The sequence below is a fragment of the Prionailurus bengalensis genome, chromosome D1, assembly GCF_016509475.1.
Source record: "Prionailurus bengalensis isolate Pbe53 chromosome D1, Fcat_Pben_1.1_paternal_pri, whole genome shotgun sequence".
Lineage (NCBI taxonomy): Eukaryota > Metazoa > Chordata > Mammalia > Carnivora > Felidae > Prionailurus > Prionailurus bengalensis.
In genome coordinates, this window is record NC_057346.1 from 88,134,046 (window position 1) to 88,154,016 (window position 19,971).

General features: G+C 43.6%; 1 protein-coding gene across 4 annotated transcripts in view; it reads left to right on the forward strand.

Moving 5' to 3' along the window:
- Window positions 1–19,971, forward strand: part of KIAA1549L (KIAA1549 like) — a 269,578-nt gene that overhangs the window by 156,809 nt on the left and 92,798 nt on the right. For all 4 annotated transcript variants that reach the window (XM_043580905.1, XM_043580904.1, XM_043580901.1 and 1 more), the window contains exons 5-9: window positions 1,845–2,064; window positions 2,883–3,016; window positions 10,792–10,954; window positions 12,484–12,543; window positions 19,179–19,330. In XM_043580905.1, the coding sequence (XP_043436840.1) occupies window positions 1,845–2,064; window positions 2,883–3,016; window positions 10,792–10,954; window positions 12,484–12,543; window positions 19,179–19,330 (729 nt within the window). The remainder of the gene's footprint in view (window positions 1–1,844; window positions 2,065–2,882; window positions 3,017–10,791; window positions 10,955–12,483; window positions 12,544–19,178; window positions 19,331–19,971) is intronic.

A 19,971-nucleotide genomic window follows, 5' to 3' on the forward strand; every position in this document is an offset into this window, starting at 1 on the left:
GAGAGACAGCATGCAAGCATGAGCACGAGTAGGGGAGGGGCGGTGGGGGGGCTCCTCCTGCTAACAGCAGACTCCATGCTGTTAGCACAGAGCCCGACATGGGGCTTGATCTCACGAACTGTGAGATCATGACCTGAGCCAAAGTCGGACGCTTAACCAACTGAGCCACCCAGGCACCCTGTGAATTTGGTTTTTAAGAATGAGCTCATTTTTAAAAACTTAAATACCTTTCTTCTGAAAGGATGTTTGATATTAGTGCCATAAGTAGAAATGAAGATCATCTGCCACAAACATAAGGTAATCATAAAAATGAGTATAATGGTAACAGCTTATTACATTCAAGCTAGACATTGTTACTTGCAGAAGGCTCTAAGGCTCATGATGTCCCTTGTGTCCCTTTGTTTAAAAATATGATTAGCAAGCATTAGAGAGGTGTTAAAAATAAGTAATCCCCAAACTGAGACTTCCTCCGTGGGGTAATTGGGATTTGAGTCACTTTCTCGCTGGGCGATCTGGTATTGTTTAATGCTGTGTCTGTGTTACATGCAGAAGTATCTCTTGTTCCACCTACAGTCATCTTGAACACCACCTTTAGTTCACAAGGTGGCAGAGAGCACACAGTGTGGAGGAGACAAAAGCGTAGCTGTCTGTTGCAAAATCAGTTTTCTTGGTTTCTCTGACAAATACACGTGACATTACTAATGGAAATGCAAGAGTCAGAGTGTGTGTGTGGGAGGGAAGCGTGTGTTTAAAACACCCTGGGGGGTGCCTGGGGGGCTCAGTCAGTTGAGTGCCCAACTCTCGGTTTCAGCTCAGGTCATGATCTCATGGTTGGTGAGTTTGATCCCGGCATCCAGCTCTGTGCTGACACAAATTTTCTCAAAAATAAATACTTTTTAAAACCCCAAAAACGAAACAAACCAAAAAAACACAAAAAACAAAAACCAAAAACACTCCACCCTGAACTGTTATAAAACACTAAGAAGGCAAAAGAAAACAAAAATAAAATGTAAAGCCTCAAAAATCTTCCAGTTGGGTCATAAAGAATTCAGCACATCAGTATCCCTTAGAACTCAATTTTAAGAGAGACTCTGTATAGCCCATCCCCATCCTAACCTTGGCCTTGAACCAACCTACAAGCCAGCTTTTAAAGAGAGGAATTCACCTCATTTATTATCTGACTCCCTGTCCTGAAGGAGCCTCCACCTTATCTATCATTTCTGCCTTTTAATTTTCATAAACGATAAGAACTATAATAAAGCTATTCTTCCCAGCATTTCATCTCTGGAAATCTCTTTTACTGACTGTCTCCTGTCTGCCTTCTTGATTGACCATGGGTGCTCACAATATTATACTCAGGTATTTAAGGAATCAAGAAAACCTGGGGCACCTGAGTGGCTCAGTCAGTTGAGCATCCGACTTTGGCTCAGGTCATGATCTCATGGTCTGTGAGTTCGAGCCCCACATTAGAATTGCTGCTGTCACCTCAGAGCCCACTTCAGATCTTCTGTCCTGCCCCCCTCTCTTTCTGCCCCTTCCCTGCTCGCTGTCTCAAAAATAAACAAACATTTAAAAAAAAAAAAAGAAAGAAAAGAAACCCCCCACAGATTTAATTCTATTCCATGTAGGTGTGATATAAATTGTATTTTCGTATTGTTTTGTATTCTGATATTTTGAGACTTGCCAATCCATGTGTGCTGTATAGAACTGTTAGAATATTTGTTGAATGAGAACATCGTATTCCACAGCCTTGCTAAATAACAGTTGTGGTTCTAAGAAATACCAACAAGAACTTAAAGCACCATGGAAATAAACACTGAGTTCTGGGTCCGTTTGTTTTGTAGGTGGACATTCTGGAACATTCTCATAACGTCACAGTTGGTTATTATGCTACCAAAGGGAGACTGGTATACTTGCCTGCCGTAGTGATTGAAATGCTGGGTGTTTATGGGGTCAGCAACGTCACTGCAGATCTGAAGCAACATACCCCAAACTTACAGTCAGTGGCAGTACTTGCCTCCCCGTGGAATCCCCAGCCTGCAGGCTACTTCCAGCTGAGAACAGGCAAGTACCTATCCGTTCTGGGATTGGGGGCAGTACCAAGATGACACCCTGTTTAAAAAGGTCAGTGCCAGCTGCTCCATCATCTCTCAAAGCCCTTGTGCACTTTCCTCAAAGGGCCCTGCTAATCAACTGTCCAGTTCCCTGCACATGAGCCTAAAGTTCCCAACCCTGGATTTATTAGAAATGGTCCTTCACTGGAGCCTTCCTTCCCAATTTATATAATTAGTACTTTATGAGCAACAAGTACTGTATTTTTAAATTTTTTCCCCCGTATTTCCAGTGGATACTGACAAGAGCTAAGCATCCATAAAACCTGTGCTTTGGAGCAACACGTTCTAGGTGCCACTGAATCTGAATCTCTGAGTTTAGGCCTTAGAGTCTTTCTCTCAAGCTCCCTCGTGATTCTGACCATGTGGTTGGTGAACCACAAGAGTGGAGAAACCATCAAAATTGAAAGACTCCATCAACTTAGTGATGCAGGCCAACTGACTCTTTTTCCCCTTCCAAAGAAAGAGAAGACATGATCTTTCTTTGATTTTTTTTTTTTAATCATTCTTGGAGCAGATGTCTGCATAATCCAACCAAATGATCACTAAGCCCTTTGCATTACAAGGAACCTCAGGTTCGATCATGCTTTTAACTCTTCTCTATTATAAATCATTTTAAGAGTCACTTCCAGCACTACAACTAACCCCTGTCAGTCCTTACTTGCCTGATTTCTCTGATGTCAAATCATGCTGTTTTATATGGTGATTGTTAAGTCCAAGGAACTAAGACACACAACTTTGGTGAGAGTGGATTGATTACTCCCATTCCAGTGCTGCAGTTTGTGAGCCAGTCCGACAACATCCAGTCCTGCAAGTTTGCTCAGACGATGGAACAGAGACTGCAGAAGGCCTTTCAGGATGCAGAGAGGAAAGTCCTGAATACCAAGAGCAATCTGACAATTCAGGTAAGGAGGAGGGCACTTTCACCGTGTAGTTGACAGAGGCCAGCCATGATGCAAATGCTGGCAAGGGGACTTGCTCCCCTATTTCAAAACTGTCTGGTGTAAATGTAACTTTGTACTTTGGGCATGTGATGTAGACAGGAGGAGATGCCACTCTGGGCCACGGAGTCGAGTTGGTCCTGGCATTGATGAGAATGTCTGGAGTACGGCCGTGACAGCAGGGATGCTGTTTTGCTATCTACCTGGTATGGTTTGGGATTTTGTATTTATTTTCCCATGTGAAGCTTCCTCGGGCCTTCCCAATACATTTACTATTTTAAAAATGAAATTAGTGATGCTGTATAAGATATAGTCTCATAAAATGAATCAAATATCTTGTAAAATGAATCCATTCTAAATAGCTAACTCATCAAGATTTGCCTATCTTGTGATTTGCATTGCATTATTTTCTTTTAGAGTTTATTTATTTGTTCATTGTGTGTGTGTGTGAGAGAGAGAGAGAGAGAGAGAGAGAGAGAGAGCATGCAAGCAGGAGCAGAGAGAGAGGGGGAGAGAGAGAATCCCAAACAGTCTCCACACTCAGGGCTCGAACTCACAAACCTTGAGATCATGACCTGAGCTGAAGTCAAGAGTTGGATGCTTAACCAGTTGAGCCACCAAGGCACCCCTGCATTGAGTTATTTTCTAGACATCCACATGCACAGTCACCCTAGTTTACACACACACACACACACACACACACACACACACACACATTTTATATTTGGGGCTTACCATATGCCAGGACTGTGCTAGGTGTTTTAAAAATATTTTGCTAAATAATACTCAAGATATCCCCCTGAAGTATTATTATCACCATTTCACAAAAGAGGGAACTGAGAGAGAGGCTAAGAAACTTCCAGAAGGTCACATGGTTGGTAAAGAATGGAACAAAGATTTGAGTCAAAGCCCATAATCTTATTCACTATGCTATACTATGAAACTTTTGGCAAACACATGAATTCTTTCCCAGGAAAATCCTACTCCTAGTCTACTGTATTTCAGTTTACTGGACTTACAGTAGACATGCCACTAAAGCTTTTCTCAGACCCACTTTTTGCAATTATATAGTTAACATCCCTCTAAAGTCAGATGCTTCTTAATGATATTCATGCAGCCCCCAAATTTCTCTGATTAACTGTACAACCCAATGTCTCTATTTTTACTGAACTAAACCCTTTGCAATTAAACCCAGTGGTTTTGAAATTGACATTTAGCATAAGTGAATTATCAGCAAAGCCAATACGATGTAGAAAGCATACAATTTAATTTGAACGAGCAGCTTTCCTTTTCTAGATTTATCCAAAGTGTACATGGAAGTATCTCATTATGATTTGGTTCATATTAGATTAAGATCTAAAAACGTGTCACAAACACAAGATTTATGTAAGAAGTATGACTCAGCTCCCTTGTGGGAGATCTTTTTCTTTCTGATTGGATTGTGATCCTCACAGGTACATGATTCTAGTTAGGGCTCAGCAGCAAAACATATACTCTGATTGTATTCAGGAAGCACAGACCCAATAAGTGCCTGGTATTTATCAGGCACTGGGAGAGACATCAAGATAAATAAGCTGACTTTGTCCTTAAGAAGCCTCACTTGTGTTGTTGTATGTTAGTAATGGGCCATGAACTTTGTAAAGCAAGTAGCAAACTTCCCTTAGAAAAGACTATAACAGACAATTTGAAAACTGCATCTACATACATTTTATTTTATTTTATTTTATTTTACTTATTGTATTGTATTTTTATTTAATTTTTTTAGAGAAAGAGAGAACATGTGAGTGGGGGCATGGGGAAGGGCAGAAGGAAAGAGAAAGAGAATCTTAAGTAGGCTCCATGCCCAATGTGGGGCTCAGTCTCATGACCCTGCAATCATGACCTGAGCCGAAATCAAGAGTCAGATGTTTTGGGGTGCCTGGGTGGCTCAGTCGGTTAGGCGGCCGACTTCGGCTCAGGTCATGATCTCGCGGTCCGTGAGTTCGAGCCCCGCATAGGGCTCTGTGCTGACAGCTCAGAGCCTGGAGCCTGTTTCAGATTCTGTGCCTCCCTCTCTCTGGCCCTCCCCCATTTATGCTCTGTCTCTCTCTGTCTCAAATAAACGTTAAAAAAAAAATTAAAAAAAAAAAAGAGTCAGATGTTTAACCAACTGAGCCACCCAGGTGCCCCTGCATCTACATACATTTTAGATGCTCTTGAACATTTCAGCAACTCTTGAAATGAATGGATAATTGGTTGAGTTGTTTTGTTAACCCTATTTCGCTTGTTGCCAGAACCAATTTGTTGCCTGGATTTTGGAACCCTATATGCAAAAGGCCCCTATATCATGCATATATTAGCTACATGCTAACCATCCCTTTGGGGTTGTCTTTAATCCCCCTGGGCTTGTACCCTGACATGGTTTTGTAATTAATAACTTTCCATTTTATGGTATTAAATGTAATTTAGAGGGCAGCTTAGATTCTTTCTGGAATAAGACCACATAAATATTTAATTAATTTGTTCACAGAGTCATTGAAAAGTGACTTTTTTTTTTTTTACTTGTATAGCATTGGTATTAGGGGCTAGATTACGGTATACTCAATTAGGACCTTTTTGGTTGTGAATCGAAGCATATAAGGCTTAAACAAAAAGAGGTGATTGGCTCATATAACTGAAGGGTTCACAGCATATTTCCTTCAGGCCCAATTTGATTCAGGTGCTTATATGATTTCTTCATGAAGTTCTCTCTTTATACCTTGGTCTTGCCCTGGGCTCGCATCATCTTCAGGACCAGTAGGGTGGTCCCTGGCACCTCCAGGTTTGCCTTATCCTTACTGCTCACGGTCTTATGGAACCAAGGTGCCTTTTTTTGTGGCATTCCAGGAAAAATCCTGGGATTAGCTCTCATTGGACCCAGATGGACTATGTGCCCATTTCTGGAGCAGTAACTGTGACCAAGGAGATAAAATGTCCCAATCAAGTAGGCCTGGCTATGCCCACTCCTAGAGCTTGAGCACACAAATCCAACTGGAGAGAAGAGGTGTTTGCCTGAGGAAATTATGGTGCTGCCATAGAAGAAGGGAGAATGGATGCTGGGTGGGCAAAACAACAGCATTCCATTCCACTAGCATTTTTTTAGGTCTGATTAGCTAAATGGATTGTGGCAGGAATGAGTGGGAAGTAAGAGATAAGGCCAGAAGTCACAGGAGTCTAAAAGTAAAGGGGTAATGAGAAAGTGCCCCCTGTAGGGGCTGCTTGTACTAGGGACAAGGCATGACTTTCAGGGAACATTGACATGACCTTAGCTCAGGCCTGTGAACCTCTTCTTATTTATGAAGCTAGTTTAAAGCAGCCACCAAGAATGGTTACACTTTTCTTAACTATAAAAATGAGGTTATTAAAGAAGACAAAAAAAGAAGGACAATTTGTGCTTATGAATTGGAAGACTTGATATTGTTAAGATATCAGTACTGCTAAGAGCGATCTACAGATTCTGTGCAGTCCCTATTAAAATCCCAGTGACTTTATTTTTTCAGAAATAGAAAAACCCATCCTAGAATTCATATGATTCATTTGGTATCTCAAAGGACCATGAATAGCCAAAACAATCTTGAAAAAGAAAAACATAGTTGGAATTCTCATGCTTTCTGATTTCAAAACTTACTACAGAGCTACAATAATCAGAACAGTGTGGTACTGGCATAAAGACAGACATATAGACAAATGGAACACAAACAAGTTTGCAAAAAAAAAATCTTTGCATATATGGTCAAATGATTTTTGACAAGGGCCTCAAATCCATTCAATGAGGAAAAGACAATCTTTTCAACCAATGGTATCGGGAGAACTGGACATCCACAAACAAAAGAATGAAGTTGGACCCTTATCTAACACCATATACAAAAATTAACTTAAGTGGATCAAAGACCTAAACATGAGAGCCAAAACTATAGGACTCTTAGAAGAAAACAGAGGAGAAAACTTCATGGTATTGAATTTCGCAATGATTTCCTGGATATGACACCAAAAGTATGGGCAACAAAAGAAAAAGTAGTTAAATTGTACTTCAGAATTAAACACTTTTGGGGCATCTCGGTGGCTCAGTCAGTTAAGCTTCTGACATCGGCTCAGGTCATGATCTCACAGTTTGTGGGTTTGAGGCCCGTGTTGGGCTCTGTGCTGACAGCTCAGAGCCTGGAGCCTGCTTCAGACTCTGTGTCTCCTCCCTTTGCCCCTCCCCCACTCATGCTCTGTCTCTCTCTGTCTTTCAAAAATAAACAAATGTTTAAAATTAAAAAAAAAAACACTTTTGTAGATCAAAGGGCACAGTTGATCAAAAGGCAACCCACAGAATGGAAGACAATAATTGCAAATCATATATTGGATAAGGAGTAAATATCTAGAATATATAAAGAACTTCTACAACTCAAAAACATAAAAACAATCCGATAAAGAAATGGGCAAACAGCTTGAATAGACATTTCTCCAAATAAGATACATAGATCAATAACCACATGAAAAAATGTTCTACATGACTAATCATTAGGGAAATGAAAATCGAAACCACAGTATATCACTTCACACCTATACGCTTCATACCTATTAGGGTGGCTGTTTAGAAAAAAGAAAAGGGTTCCTGGGTGTCTCAGTAGGTTGAGAGTCCACTTTCAGCTCAGGTCATGATCTTGTGGTTCGTGAGTTGGAGCTCCGTGTTGGGCTCTGTGCTGATAGCTCGGAACCTGGAACCTGCTTTGGATTGTGTGTCTCCTTCTCTCTCCCTCTCTCTCTCTCTCTTAAAAATAAATAAACATTAAAAAAATTTTTTTAAAGATAAAAAATAGCAAGTGTTGGTAAGAATATGGAGGAATTGGAATCCTCGTGCATTGCTGGTGAGCTTCTCAAACGGCATAGCTCTGTGGAAAGTGGTATGGTGGTTCCTTAAAAAATTAAACAGAATTACCATATGACCCAGCAATTCTACTTCTGGGTATCTACCCAAAAGAAAGTGGGGACTTAAAGAGATATATGTATACCCATGTTCATAACATTATTCACAACAGGCAAAATGTGGTAGCAGCCCAAGTGTCAATCCACAGAAGAATGGACAAGAAATGTAGTATATACATCCGATGGACTGTTATTCATCTTTTAAAAGGAAGGAAATGCTGACATATGCTACAACATAGACGAAGCTTCAGGACATTATGCTAAGTGAAATAAGCTAGTCACACCAGGACAAATACTATGTGATTCCTCTTATAAAAGGTGTTCAGTTTTAGGGGTGCCTGGGTGGCGCAGTCGGCTAAGCGTCCGACTTCAGCCAGGTCACGATCTCGCGGTCTGTGAGTTTGAGCCCCGCGTCGGGCTCTGGGCTGATGGCTCAGAGCCTGGAGCCTGTTTTCGATTCTGTGTGTCCCTCTCTCTCTGCCCCTCCCCCGTTCATACTCTGTCTCTCTCTGTCCCAAAAATAAATAAACGTTGAAAAAAAAAATTAAAAAAAAAAAAAGGTGTTCCGTTTTGTCAAATGAATAGAGTAGAATGTTGGTTTTCAGGGGCTGAGGAGAGGAAGAAATGGAGAGTTGTTTAATAGGTACAGAGTTTCAGTTTGGGAAGATGAAAAAGTTGTGGAGATGGATGGTGGTGATGGCCACACAACAGTGTGAATGTACTTAAGGCCGCTGAACTGTGCCCTTAAAATGGTTAACATGATAACTTTATGTGTATTTTGCCACATTTTTTTTTAAAGTTATAACTTACCGGATCCAGTGTAGTTTCTGTAGAAGAAACTACAAGTTCTATAGGCATCTTTGGGATCCAGTGAGATTTAGTTTAGTTGAAAAGCAAAAAATAGAATGTTCACACTGGAGATAATGGTCAAAAAGTTATTTCTGTTATTATTCTTTTAGGTGCCAGTACAGTTGAGTCTTTTGAGTTGTTCAGAGAGAAGCACCTTTATTTTTGGTACCCTGGGAAGGTGGCATGAATACCTGTGGCTCAACCACAGTCCAAAAATACTTTCAGAAAAGAGAGAAAGAGTTGACCAGAAATGTTGATTGAGTGTATCATTAATCATGGGACTACAGGCTCTGTGTTAGAAAATTATATAGCAACTTCCAGGGGTGCCTGGGTGGCTCAGTCAGGTTGAGCATCCGACTTCAGCTTGGGTCATGATCTTGTGGTCCATGAGTTTGAGCCCCACATCGGACTCCGTGCTGACGGCTCGGAGCCTGGAGCCTGCTTTGGATTCTGTGTCTCCCTCTCTCTCTGCCCCTCCCCTACTCTCAGTCTCTCTCTCTCTCTCTCTCTCTCTCTCTCAAAAATAAATAAACATTAAAAAAAAATTTTTTTAAGAAAATTATATAGCAACTTCCACTTATGGGAAAAGTGAGAAATAACAAGAAGGTATTCTTGACAATCTTTTTAAAAATAATGTCTAAAAGGAAAGTTGCAGGGATATTTATGTCTGAACACACAAAGGTCTGGGAAAGACAGGATTATCAGTTGGCTCCCTGCAGGAAGAGAGGTCACACTCAGATAAAGGTGATTTGAAGAAAGTCTAATAAGAGGGACTCTTTGCAGAAGCATGGGCAGGCTCTAGGAAAACCACTTATAGCCAAGGCTGTAAGTATTGGGGCCTGATGGGGCAAGGGGAAAGAGCAGTTACAGGAGGCAGAGGCCAAAGCTGCCCCCATAAGAGCCCCCCTGTGGGAAAGGAGTCCCCGACATACCAGTTCTCTGACCCCACTCTCCTTCCAGTCTCTCACATCCTCCCGAGCTCCTTTTAGCTGAAGCCAGAGGGAAAGGAGCCCATCGAGGTGGTCCACAGTGTCTGCCTTTCGGGACACTGAGCAAAACGTGGGTGGGTGGGTGGCAAGTGAATCCGGAAGGGGAGAGGGCACAGAACAGAACCCAGCACAGAACCCCACACTATCTCACCAAATTAAATAACTTCCTACTGCATCTGTTTTTCAAATCTCATCTGTGGGATATTTTTGTCCATACATTGACCCAGAAAACCGCATTTTCCAGTAATGAGAAAACGGACTTAGACAAAATTCAAGAAGAAAACCACACGATCTCATAGTAATATTTACATATTCCATATTGAATTAATAGGTCACAAGGAAATGTAATCACTCTCAAAAGAGGCTGTTTTATATTTCTGAATTCCTTTTGTCATCAGGTTTAATCACTCTGCCCATTTGCTAGGGTGATGATCAGTTGTGTAGAAACTTCAAGGTTCCCCCCACATTTAACACAGGCTTTCTCTGAGCAGTTGAGGCCTCTTAGATTTAACATTTCCACGCTCTATTTTGTATTTTCAGAACCATAAACGTAACCTGAGACAATTTAGCCCCTGGAAGAGATACACATACCTGGTTAAAACCCAAAGTCAGACTATCTGGGTTAGAATCCTGGCTACATAACTTATTATCTATTATCTATGCGATCATGGGCACGTCTCATTCCGGGCCTCAGTTTGCTCCTCTGTAAAATGGAGCCATAGCTGGATACACTTCATGGGGTTGTGGTGAGAACCGAATGAGATCACGTGTCCTCAGCACAGTGCCTGGCACTCAGCCAGCAATCCATAAATGACGGGTATTTGTTATTCTTGTCTCTTCCTTGCTTTTCTTCACGTCCCTCTCATCTCTGCCCTCAACTTCCGCTTAAACTTCTCCTCCCAGAGCTTCCATGAAACAGACCTTCATCTTATTTGGCATGTCTCCCTCCCCTTTCCTCCTGTGTCGATTCAGATTGTGAGCACATCCAATGCCTCCCAGACAGTCACCTTGGTGTACGTGGTGGGCAATCGGAGCTCCTTCCTCAACGGCACAGTCGCCAGCAGCCTCCTCCGCCAGCTCTCAGCTGAGCTGGTTGGGTTCTACCTCACCTACCCGCCGCTCACCATTGCTGAACGTGAGTATGTTCACCCCTCACAGGGACACTGCCTTTTCCCTTCCTCTCAGGTCCCTTTCCCATTTAACAAATGTCTATTGTGCCAGGCACATACTAACTCTTTTATCATGAAACAACTGAAATCGGTGATAAACGGGGATTGAATTGATAACAAGTGTATTGCACACTGAACAAAAGCATTGGTTAGTTGCCTTTACAATTCACATATCTTATGTCATCGAATCCTCACAAAGCACCCTATAGTAGTACAGAATGCGCCCCACTTTGCAAAGGAGAAAACTGAAGTTCCAGGAGGTGTAACAAGATGCTCACTGTCACAGCTAATGAGACATGGAACCTAGGGCTTGAACCCAAACAGTCTGCCTTTGAGCTTACAGTAACTGCCCTGTGGGGCGTCTGTCCTTGTGGCCTTCTGGGTTGCTATGGTTTCCACCCATTTGTGCCATCAGCAAATGTTCCCGGGCCTTCAGCCCTTGCCCTGGCTATAGATAACATAATGCAACTCATTTGCAATCAGCATCGTGACTTTACTGGATGAAGTCCCCATAGTCAGTCTTGTAGCCTCCTCTTCCTCTAATGTTTCAGTTATATAATCCTCATTACCATGCAGAAGGCATAGACTCCAAAGACAGTGCAGCCTACATTTTGTACCCAAACACTTGGTAGCCAAAGGAAGTCAAGATTTGTGCTCTTAAATGTAATTGTTAATACATTTTTCAAGGTCATTGGTCAAGTTTTTTTTTTTTTAACTTTGTTTCCTTCTGTGGTTGCATTTGATACTGTAAATAAATGAAATTGTGTGTGTGGATGTACTTAGCACACAGTAGCCACTCAGAATTGTTTTGAGTGTTTAAATGGCAAGCTTTTGCGAATTTCCACATAGTAAGGAAAGATGACTCTGAATTTTGTGGAAAGGACAATGTCATGAAAGATGGCATTATGTCACATGGCAGCATGTGAAGAATTTATTTTCTTTCCTCTTGATATTCTGATAATAGCAACAACTAAGATTTATTGAGCACTTACCATGTGCCAGGCTCTGCGCTAAACCCTTTACATGAATTAGCGCTATGGCCACCATACCTTCAAAAGAACCAGGACTATGTCACAAACATTTGGCTAATAATAAACTTAGTCCTTGACACTGGAAAAATCCATTCAAGAGAGGATCATTCCTAAAAATATTAGTGATGGTTGGATAGTTTTTACAAAGAATGTTATAGTTAAGACAGGTTCTAGCTGTGAGTTTTGATAGTGAAGATGTTCCACTTAGGAAGGTTCTGATGAAAAAATCAGAAGAGCAGAAATTCACAAACCCTAAAAACCGCTTCATCTGAAAGTTAGCCCTTTACTAAGCACTTTACTTTTCAGAACAGCAAAATAGTTTTGGCCTGTATATCCTGGAGTTCCTAAGAATGATAAAGCTGAATTTAGCTGTTTGATATTTTATTATGTATGTCCATTTTCCTAAGTAATATTTACATATAAAAACTGTGAAAGTAACTTGGTGTGTTTCTTATTTGTTTTAGCACTGGAATATCCCAACCTTGATATATCGGAAACAACCAGAGACTATTGGGTAATAACAGGTAATCTCTTATTTTACTCCCCCTTTCCTCTTATCAGGTTGCTGTGTGTGTTTTTAAACTACATGTCAAAAGAAGTCCCTAAAACGAAATAATATAATAATAATAATAATAATAATAATAATAATAATAATAACTGCATGCCATTCAGTGATAGAATCAGCATCTTTTCTTTGGTCCTGTCTTTTTTTTTTTTTTAAATAGTTTTTATTTTTTTATTTATTTTTTTTAATTTTTTTTTCAATGTTTATTCATTTTTGGGACAGAGAGAGACAGAGCATGAAAGGGGGAGGGGCAGAGAGAGAGGGACACACAGAATCGGAAACAGGCTCCAGGCTCTGAGCCATCAGCCCAGAGCCTGACGCGGGGCTCGAACTCCCGGACCGCGAGATCGTGACCTGGCTGAAGTCGGACGCTTAACCGACTGCGCCACCCAGGCGCCCCTTTTAAATAGTTTTTAAAGTTTATTTTTATTTATTTTGAGAGACAGCAAGGGGGGAGGGGCCGAGACAGGGAGAGAGAGAGAATCCCAAGCAGGCTGTGCACTGCCAACATAGAGCCTGACATGGTGCTCGATCTCACCAGCCATGAGATCATGACATGAGCCGAAGTCTAGAGTTGGGTGCTTAACCGACTGAGCCACCCAGGGGTCCCTCTTTGGTCCTGTCTTATAAGTCAAGGAGTTACTTCCATAGGGCCAGAAATGGGTAAAGTAAGCTAAGAAAAGATATCATATGAAGGTGAATATTAGGTAACCATTCAAAACAGCAAATTGTAAAGTCCCATCCACTGCCTCCTCTTTGCAAAAAGTAGATAATCAGAAGGTATGACAGTAACCTGTGGATGTTTAGGGAGTGTCCCTGGGAATGGTTGTTTATTTAAAGATGGTAGGCCTTTCTGCAGTGCCCTACAAAACTCCAGTGAAAGGCTGAGGAATGCTAGGCATGCATTTTTCTCTTTCCTCGGCACACGCCCCACACCTACACTGATCCTGGTGGAACCCAGTCGTGTCCTGACAGTGAGGGCGAATGGAAGTAGAAGGGAGTTTGGTGACATTTTCTTTTTTTCCTTGACATTTCCCAGCTGAGCTTTATGAAACAGCAAAAAACTTGTTTGTGTTTTTCCAAAGCCAGACAGTCACTCTGAAAATCTTACACAAAGCAAGGATTGGGAGCAAAGAGAGAAGACAGATATTTGTAGGAGAAAGTGACCAGCCCAGCTGTACATGGAGTGGGGAGGGGAAGGGGAAGGTATTAGCTTGGTAGAGACACCATAGCAAAGTATCACAGACTTTTGGGGCTTCAGCAGCAGGAATTTATTTTCTCATAATTCCAGAGGCTGGAAGCCTGACATCAGAGTGTCACCAGGCTTGGTTTCTTCTGAGGCCTCTCTCCTTGGCTTGTAGATGGCCATCTTTACTTGGCATCTTCCCTCTGTGTGTGTCTGTGTCCTAAACTCCTCTTCTTCTTCTTTTTTTTTTAAAGTTTATTTATTTATTTATTTTGAGAGAGAGAGAGAGAGAGAGCACAACAGTACAGGTTGGGGAAGGGCAGGGAGAGAGAGAGAGAGAGAGAGAGAGAGAGAATCCCAAGCAGACTCCCTACCACCAGCACAGAGCCTGATGTGGGGCTCCAACCTGTGAACCATGAGATCGTGACCTGAGCCAAAACCAAGAGTCAGATGCTCAACTGACCGAGACACCCAGGCGCCCCCTAAACTCCTCTTCTTATAAGGACACCCATCATACTGGATGAGGGCACACCCATATGACCTTATTTTACCTTACTCACCTCTTTAAGGGCCTCAACTCCAAATACAATCCCATTCTGAGGTACTGGGGGTTAAGACTTCAACATATGAACTTTGGGAGGACATAATTCAGCCCCTAACGCAGAGAGAGGAAGATCCTACAATTTGTGGAAGTTGTGCCTAGGCAAGCCGGTCTGAAACCTCCCTCCCTTCTCCCCTACCCTATTCCCTCCCTCACCTGCTGTCCCAAACCAGCAGTAGACAGGTTGCTGCCTAGAATCCTGACAAAGGAGCACACTGCCCTGCTCAATGAGGCCCGCTCCAGACCTCTCCGAAATGGCAGAAAATCACATTGCTTTCTCTCTGGTAGAGCCATGGATATGCAGACATTATTTTACCTGCTAAGAAGACAAACTGAAGAAATCTGTTATTTAAAAATTTTTATTTATTTTGAGAAAGACAGAGACAGCATGGAGGGGGGTAGTTAGAGAAGGAGAGAGAGAATCCCAAGCAGGCTCCATGCTGCCAGCACAGAACCAGACGTGGGACTCGAACACATGAAGCTGTGGGATCATGACCTGAGCTGAAACCAAGAGTCAGGTGCTTGGGGCGCCTGGGTGGCTCAGTCGGTGGAGCATCCTACTTCGGCTCAGGTCATGATCTCGCGGTTTGTGAGTTCGAGCCCTGCGTCGGGCTCTGTGCTGACAGCTCAGAGCCTGGACCCTGCTTAGGATTCTGTGTCTCCTCCTCTCTCTGCCCCTCCCCTGCTCATGCTCTGTCTCTCTGTTTCTCAATAATAAATAAAAAAACATTTTAAAAAATTAAAAAAAAAAGTCAGGTGCTTAACCAACTGAACCACCCAGGTGTCCCAAGAAATCTGTTTTAAAAGAATAAAAATGGAGTTTGTACACGAGAGGGAGATGATATTAACCCAGCAGTGCCATTTTGAACCAGCAGGTTGTGAAACACTTCCAGAAGCATGTTTACTCCAGCAGGAATGCTGCTCTTTACCTTGCAGACATCTCTCCTAGTAACTGTAAGCTTTATGCTAAATGGTAACATATCTGCCCTGAAACACCAGCTGCCCTGGACAGCTTCCTGTCTCGCCCTTTCCTTATGTACCCGGATCCTGCCCTGACTCTGTCTGAGTGGCATAACCTTCACAAAACCATCCTGGGACTTCACCTCTTGCCCGCTCAGCTGTGTAACCCTCATTTATTTATGTTGTTGCTGTTGCTGCTGCTAATCGGAATACACAGTGGCCTCTGTCACTGTGTTTGGGGCTGGTTGGCCCAGTTAGTGCCCATGGGAGAGGAGAGAACCAGCTTCAGGATGACCCTCCTTCCTTCTCACCAGCTCCCACCAGCCTTTGACCATCATTTATGGGAACTAGGATGAAGATAGCTTTGTTCATCGTGCTCCGAGGCACATCCCCTTGAATAACCACTCTGCCCTTTGCTCCCAGATGTCCGTCAAGGGTACTACATCTTCTTTCCTCATTTGCAGCAGCTCAGAGGATGGGGAACAACTTTCCTTTCCATAGTTGGTATTATAAAACCCTGACATGTTTCCATCTGCTTCCCCACTAAATTTATATTAAATATGTTTTTACACGCTGTTCACTTCTCCTTTCCCTGAGCACGGGTCCCTCGTGGCTCCGTTAGGGTGATTCCTGCAGCGCCTCCCTCTGTCGTCTGTGGATCTTGTGGCCAGGATTGTGTATATGAGGCAGGACAGAGATGCACAGATTTCATATTGCTGCCTCACAGGGGTCAGAGCCCATCTTAGGTTTATCCACTTGTCTCTGTGGAACCCACTAGTCAAAATATCCCAGACCCAGAAGGCTTATGATTTCTTCTGGTCTTAGCCCAGCTGCTGCTAACCATAGCATGTCCTTGAGCACGTCACTCAGGCCCTGTGGGCGTCTCACTCTCACCTGTGGAATGAGGGGAAGATAGGAGCTGAGCTGTCTGGTTCTTTTGGCTCTGAATGTATGGGATTCAGTTACACATAAAACAATTCAATATAGGAAGCTGAATCAGGCCGACCTGATTGCTGGAATTTTAGAGCCCGGTGCAGTTGTAAATAAAGAAGGATTAAGAGACCAGTGATGTAACAGCCCCCGAATCTTCTGGACCAGCTCCTTTGAACACAGCTGGGGACTTGCTCACCTCCTCTGAGCTGAGTCAGTGGTGGCTAAGGGTGAGTGGCCAGGGCCCTGGCTTGTGTGATGGGCTGCTGTCCTCGTGGGCATGTGTGCCAGGGTCCAAGACCCCCTACTGCTTCTGGGTCACTGTGGGAGATGTGGTCTCACGCCCCTTTCCAGGCCCTTCCGGCAGGTGAAGAAGACTGAGAGCCTGGGGCCTGCCATAGTTCTCAGAGGGAAGGAAAGGAGCCGCAGTCCTGGAACATAGTTATTTCTTCCTCTGGGAAGGATGTGTCTAGCAAGAAAGGGGCACATTTGAGCAACAACAACAGCCAGCATTTATGGGCCTCCTCTCTCGTACCTTTTAGCACGCCCCTCAAAGCATGTCTCTTCGAAAGTGTTGTTCCCCATAATGACACAATCAGGAGTAGATTATGATCCCTGTGTATTCAGATGAGGGACAAGGGTCCAGAGGAACTAAGGGACTTGCCCAAGAGCACTCAGTAAGGGGGTGCCAGGATGCAAACCCGGACCCCCCCCTTTCAACCCCCAATTCTTCAACAGCTGCCAGGGAGGGACACATTCTCTTTGCAAACAGAGCAGTGAGGCACATGGGAACTGTCCAGTTGTGGGTTTCATGTAACTCTTTGGGAGGTTCCCACAGCCACCTGCAGTGCCCTGAAGATTGTGGTTTGTTTTTATTCTCCCTCAATTAAAAAAATTGGGGTAAAATAAACATAACATGCAATGTACTATTTTCACCATTTTTAAGTGCACAATTCAGCGGTATTAAGTACGTTCACAGTGTTGTTGTAGCCATCACCACTATCTATTTCTGGAGCTTTTTCATCACCTGGAGGCTTTGACCATCCCTTTCTTTGATGTCTTGCATCATCACTGGGCTTCCCTTAAAGTAATCCGTGATGATGCCCTTTGACTGTCCTGTGTGCCCACTCTTACCCTTGTCTGGTAGTCAGGAGAGGCCAACTTAGAAGTAGTTTTTCAACAGTGGTTTTGTAATTTTACTAGAGGAGCATCTTTGAAGCAGTAAGAACGAGGGTTCTGCTATCTGGGGCCAGGAGGTAGGCGGCCCTTCCTCAGCCTGACAGCTCGTCAGGAGGGATTCCAAGGGGCCTCTTGGGGACCCGCCGCAGAAGGAGCAGTGCAGGCGTGTTTTATCTTTGCAGGAATTCTGCTGACAGATGAGCTGAGAGTCCCTCACAAGGGCCCTGGAAAGAGAGCTGCTTTATACCCTCCGTAGGGATTATTTAGCATTTGTGGCTTCAAAGAAGTAATTTCTGAGACTCAGCTGTGGGTTTTATGTTTCTCTTGATCGGTTTCAACATCATTCTCTGTATCGTGTTGTCATCAGTCACTTGTTCTGGCCCCATACAGAATGTACTCATAACAACAGCTCATTCTTTATATTCAGACTATTTCCATATCCCTGTAGATGGGTGGTCTTAATGGCCCTTGGCTGGACTATGGTAGTACAAACTCTGTTACATGAAAAGTCTTGTATTACATTCCCAGCCCATGATAAGTTTTCATCTCTTTGAAAAGATGAGAAGTTTTTTAAACATTTTTGATTTCAGGGGTGACTGTGTTTGGAGGCAGTATTTGCGTGTTTGGGGTTAAGTGTGTTTCCCAAGGGACTTGGAAGAAGGACTGGGCTTTCTTCTGGGGGAGAGGGTCAAAGGAAGTTGTTCCCGTGGTAGGTGACTGTTTCAGGCCCAGGATGGCCCTGGTGTTCCTTGTGGTCCTCCTCCTTGCAGTAGCCTGGAATTCTATCATTAACGCCTCAGCTACCCAGATAGCCCCGGGTATAGATGAAAGAGCAGTGGAGGAAGGATGGAAAGAGGGGCTTCATTTCCCTTCTACGCACCAGGCACTGTAATAAGCTGTTTTATACATCTTGTCTCATTTCAACCTTACAGCCCATAAGGATAGATGTGCTGTGATATCGACTTTCTTACTCCCTTTTTGCAGAGAAGGACTTGGACTCAGAAAGGGCCAGAGGCTTGCCGGAAGTCCAACTGGCAAGCACCAGCACAGAAACAGAACCCACTCTTTTTATTACACAGTTCCGCTCTCGAATGGGATGGTACCTGAGAGGCCCTGGGCCACTTTAGAGGTGGGTCCCAAAAGGACCCCGTAGAGGAGAGAGAGACAAGGACACTGAACAGGGTGGCTTTTCTATGTATAAGGGGCTGGGTTGCAGGATGGAGCTCAGCTTCCCTATCAAAGCTGCTGAGAAGGGAAAATATAATAAAGATAGCCCTGAGCCAGGGCTTCTGAGTGGGAACCAGTAAAAAAAAAAAAAAAAAAAATCCAATTAGTCATACCTGCAGCTATGCTGTATTCCCATATGGTCTCTAACAACACATAACATCTTAAATGAGGTTTGGATTAAATGCAGCAGCATTAAACATGTCACAGCTTGTGGAGGAGAGAGCCCAGGCATTGGAGTTACATAAGCATGGGTCTGAACCCTGACTTTGCTTGTTACTAGCTGTGTGCCCTTAGGCAAGTCATATAACCTTTCAGCATCTATAACGTGTGGACGGTGATCCCTAACTCCTGGGGATCTTGTGAAGGTAGACTGAGGTAAGGAAGGCCAAGTCCTAACATGAGATAGGGCCCATGGCCCTTAGTGGCTGGTGCAGGGGCGGTGGTGGTTGTGGTTTCTTGATCCACGGGGAGCCTGTCCCCTGAGCAGCCCCTCTGCCTTCTGCATCCACAGTGCTACAGGGCGTGGACAATTCGCTGGTGGGCCTGCACAACCAGAGCTTCGCCCGGGTCATGGAGCAGCGCCTGGCCCAGCTATTCATGATGTCCCAGCAGCAAGGCCGACGGTTTAAACGGGCCACTACCTTGGGAAGCTACACCGTGCAGGTGGGTGTGTATGTGTACTAAACCACTGGGGTCTTGTAATAGATTTACGGGAGTATGCTGACACTCAGTAAACCATGCTGTGTGCAGACGAGCGCCTGCCCTGCACACTGACTAAGCCATGTAATCAACACTACTCTTAGGTTTGGGGGGTTCATGGTCCTAAGCATCAAAGTCGTGGAGGAAGGTGAGAGTTAGCTACTCTCCTGTACTACTGCTAGACTGTAAGGTTTCAGAACAAATTCTGCACACGTGCACATATTTATCAGACAAAAGTGATTAGTAAGCAAGCATAGACTTTCTACTCCCCAACCTGTTCTGGAGACTAGATGGAGTCCCAGAGCTCGGGACCTTCAGATCTCTTGCCACAACTCCTATGGATGGCAGATGCACCAATCAATATTCCAGCTGCAGGATTCTGTTATCCTTCTTTAGTCAGTCTCAACAAACAGAGCCCTCCATGTTTATAATGGTCAGGTGACCGACCACACGGGGATTCAGGCGAGAGAGCTGTAGCAGACACTATTGATACATTGCCCAAATCCCCTTCCCATTTCTACTGAATGCTACTGGGCTTCCAACAGCCACTGCTGAACCTTTATTGAAGGGCCATTCTTGAGATGCCAGAACCCACTTTGTCGATG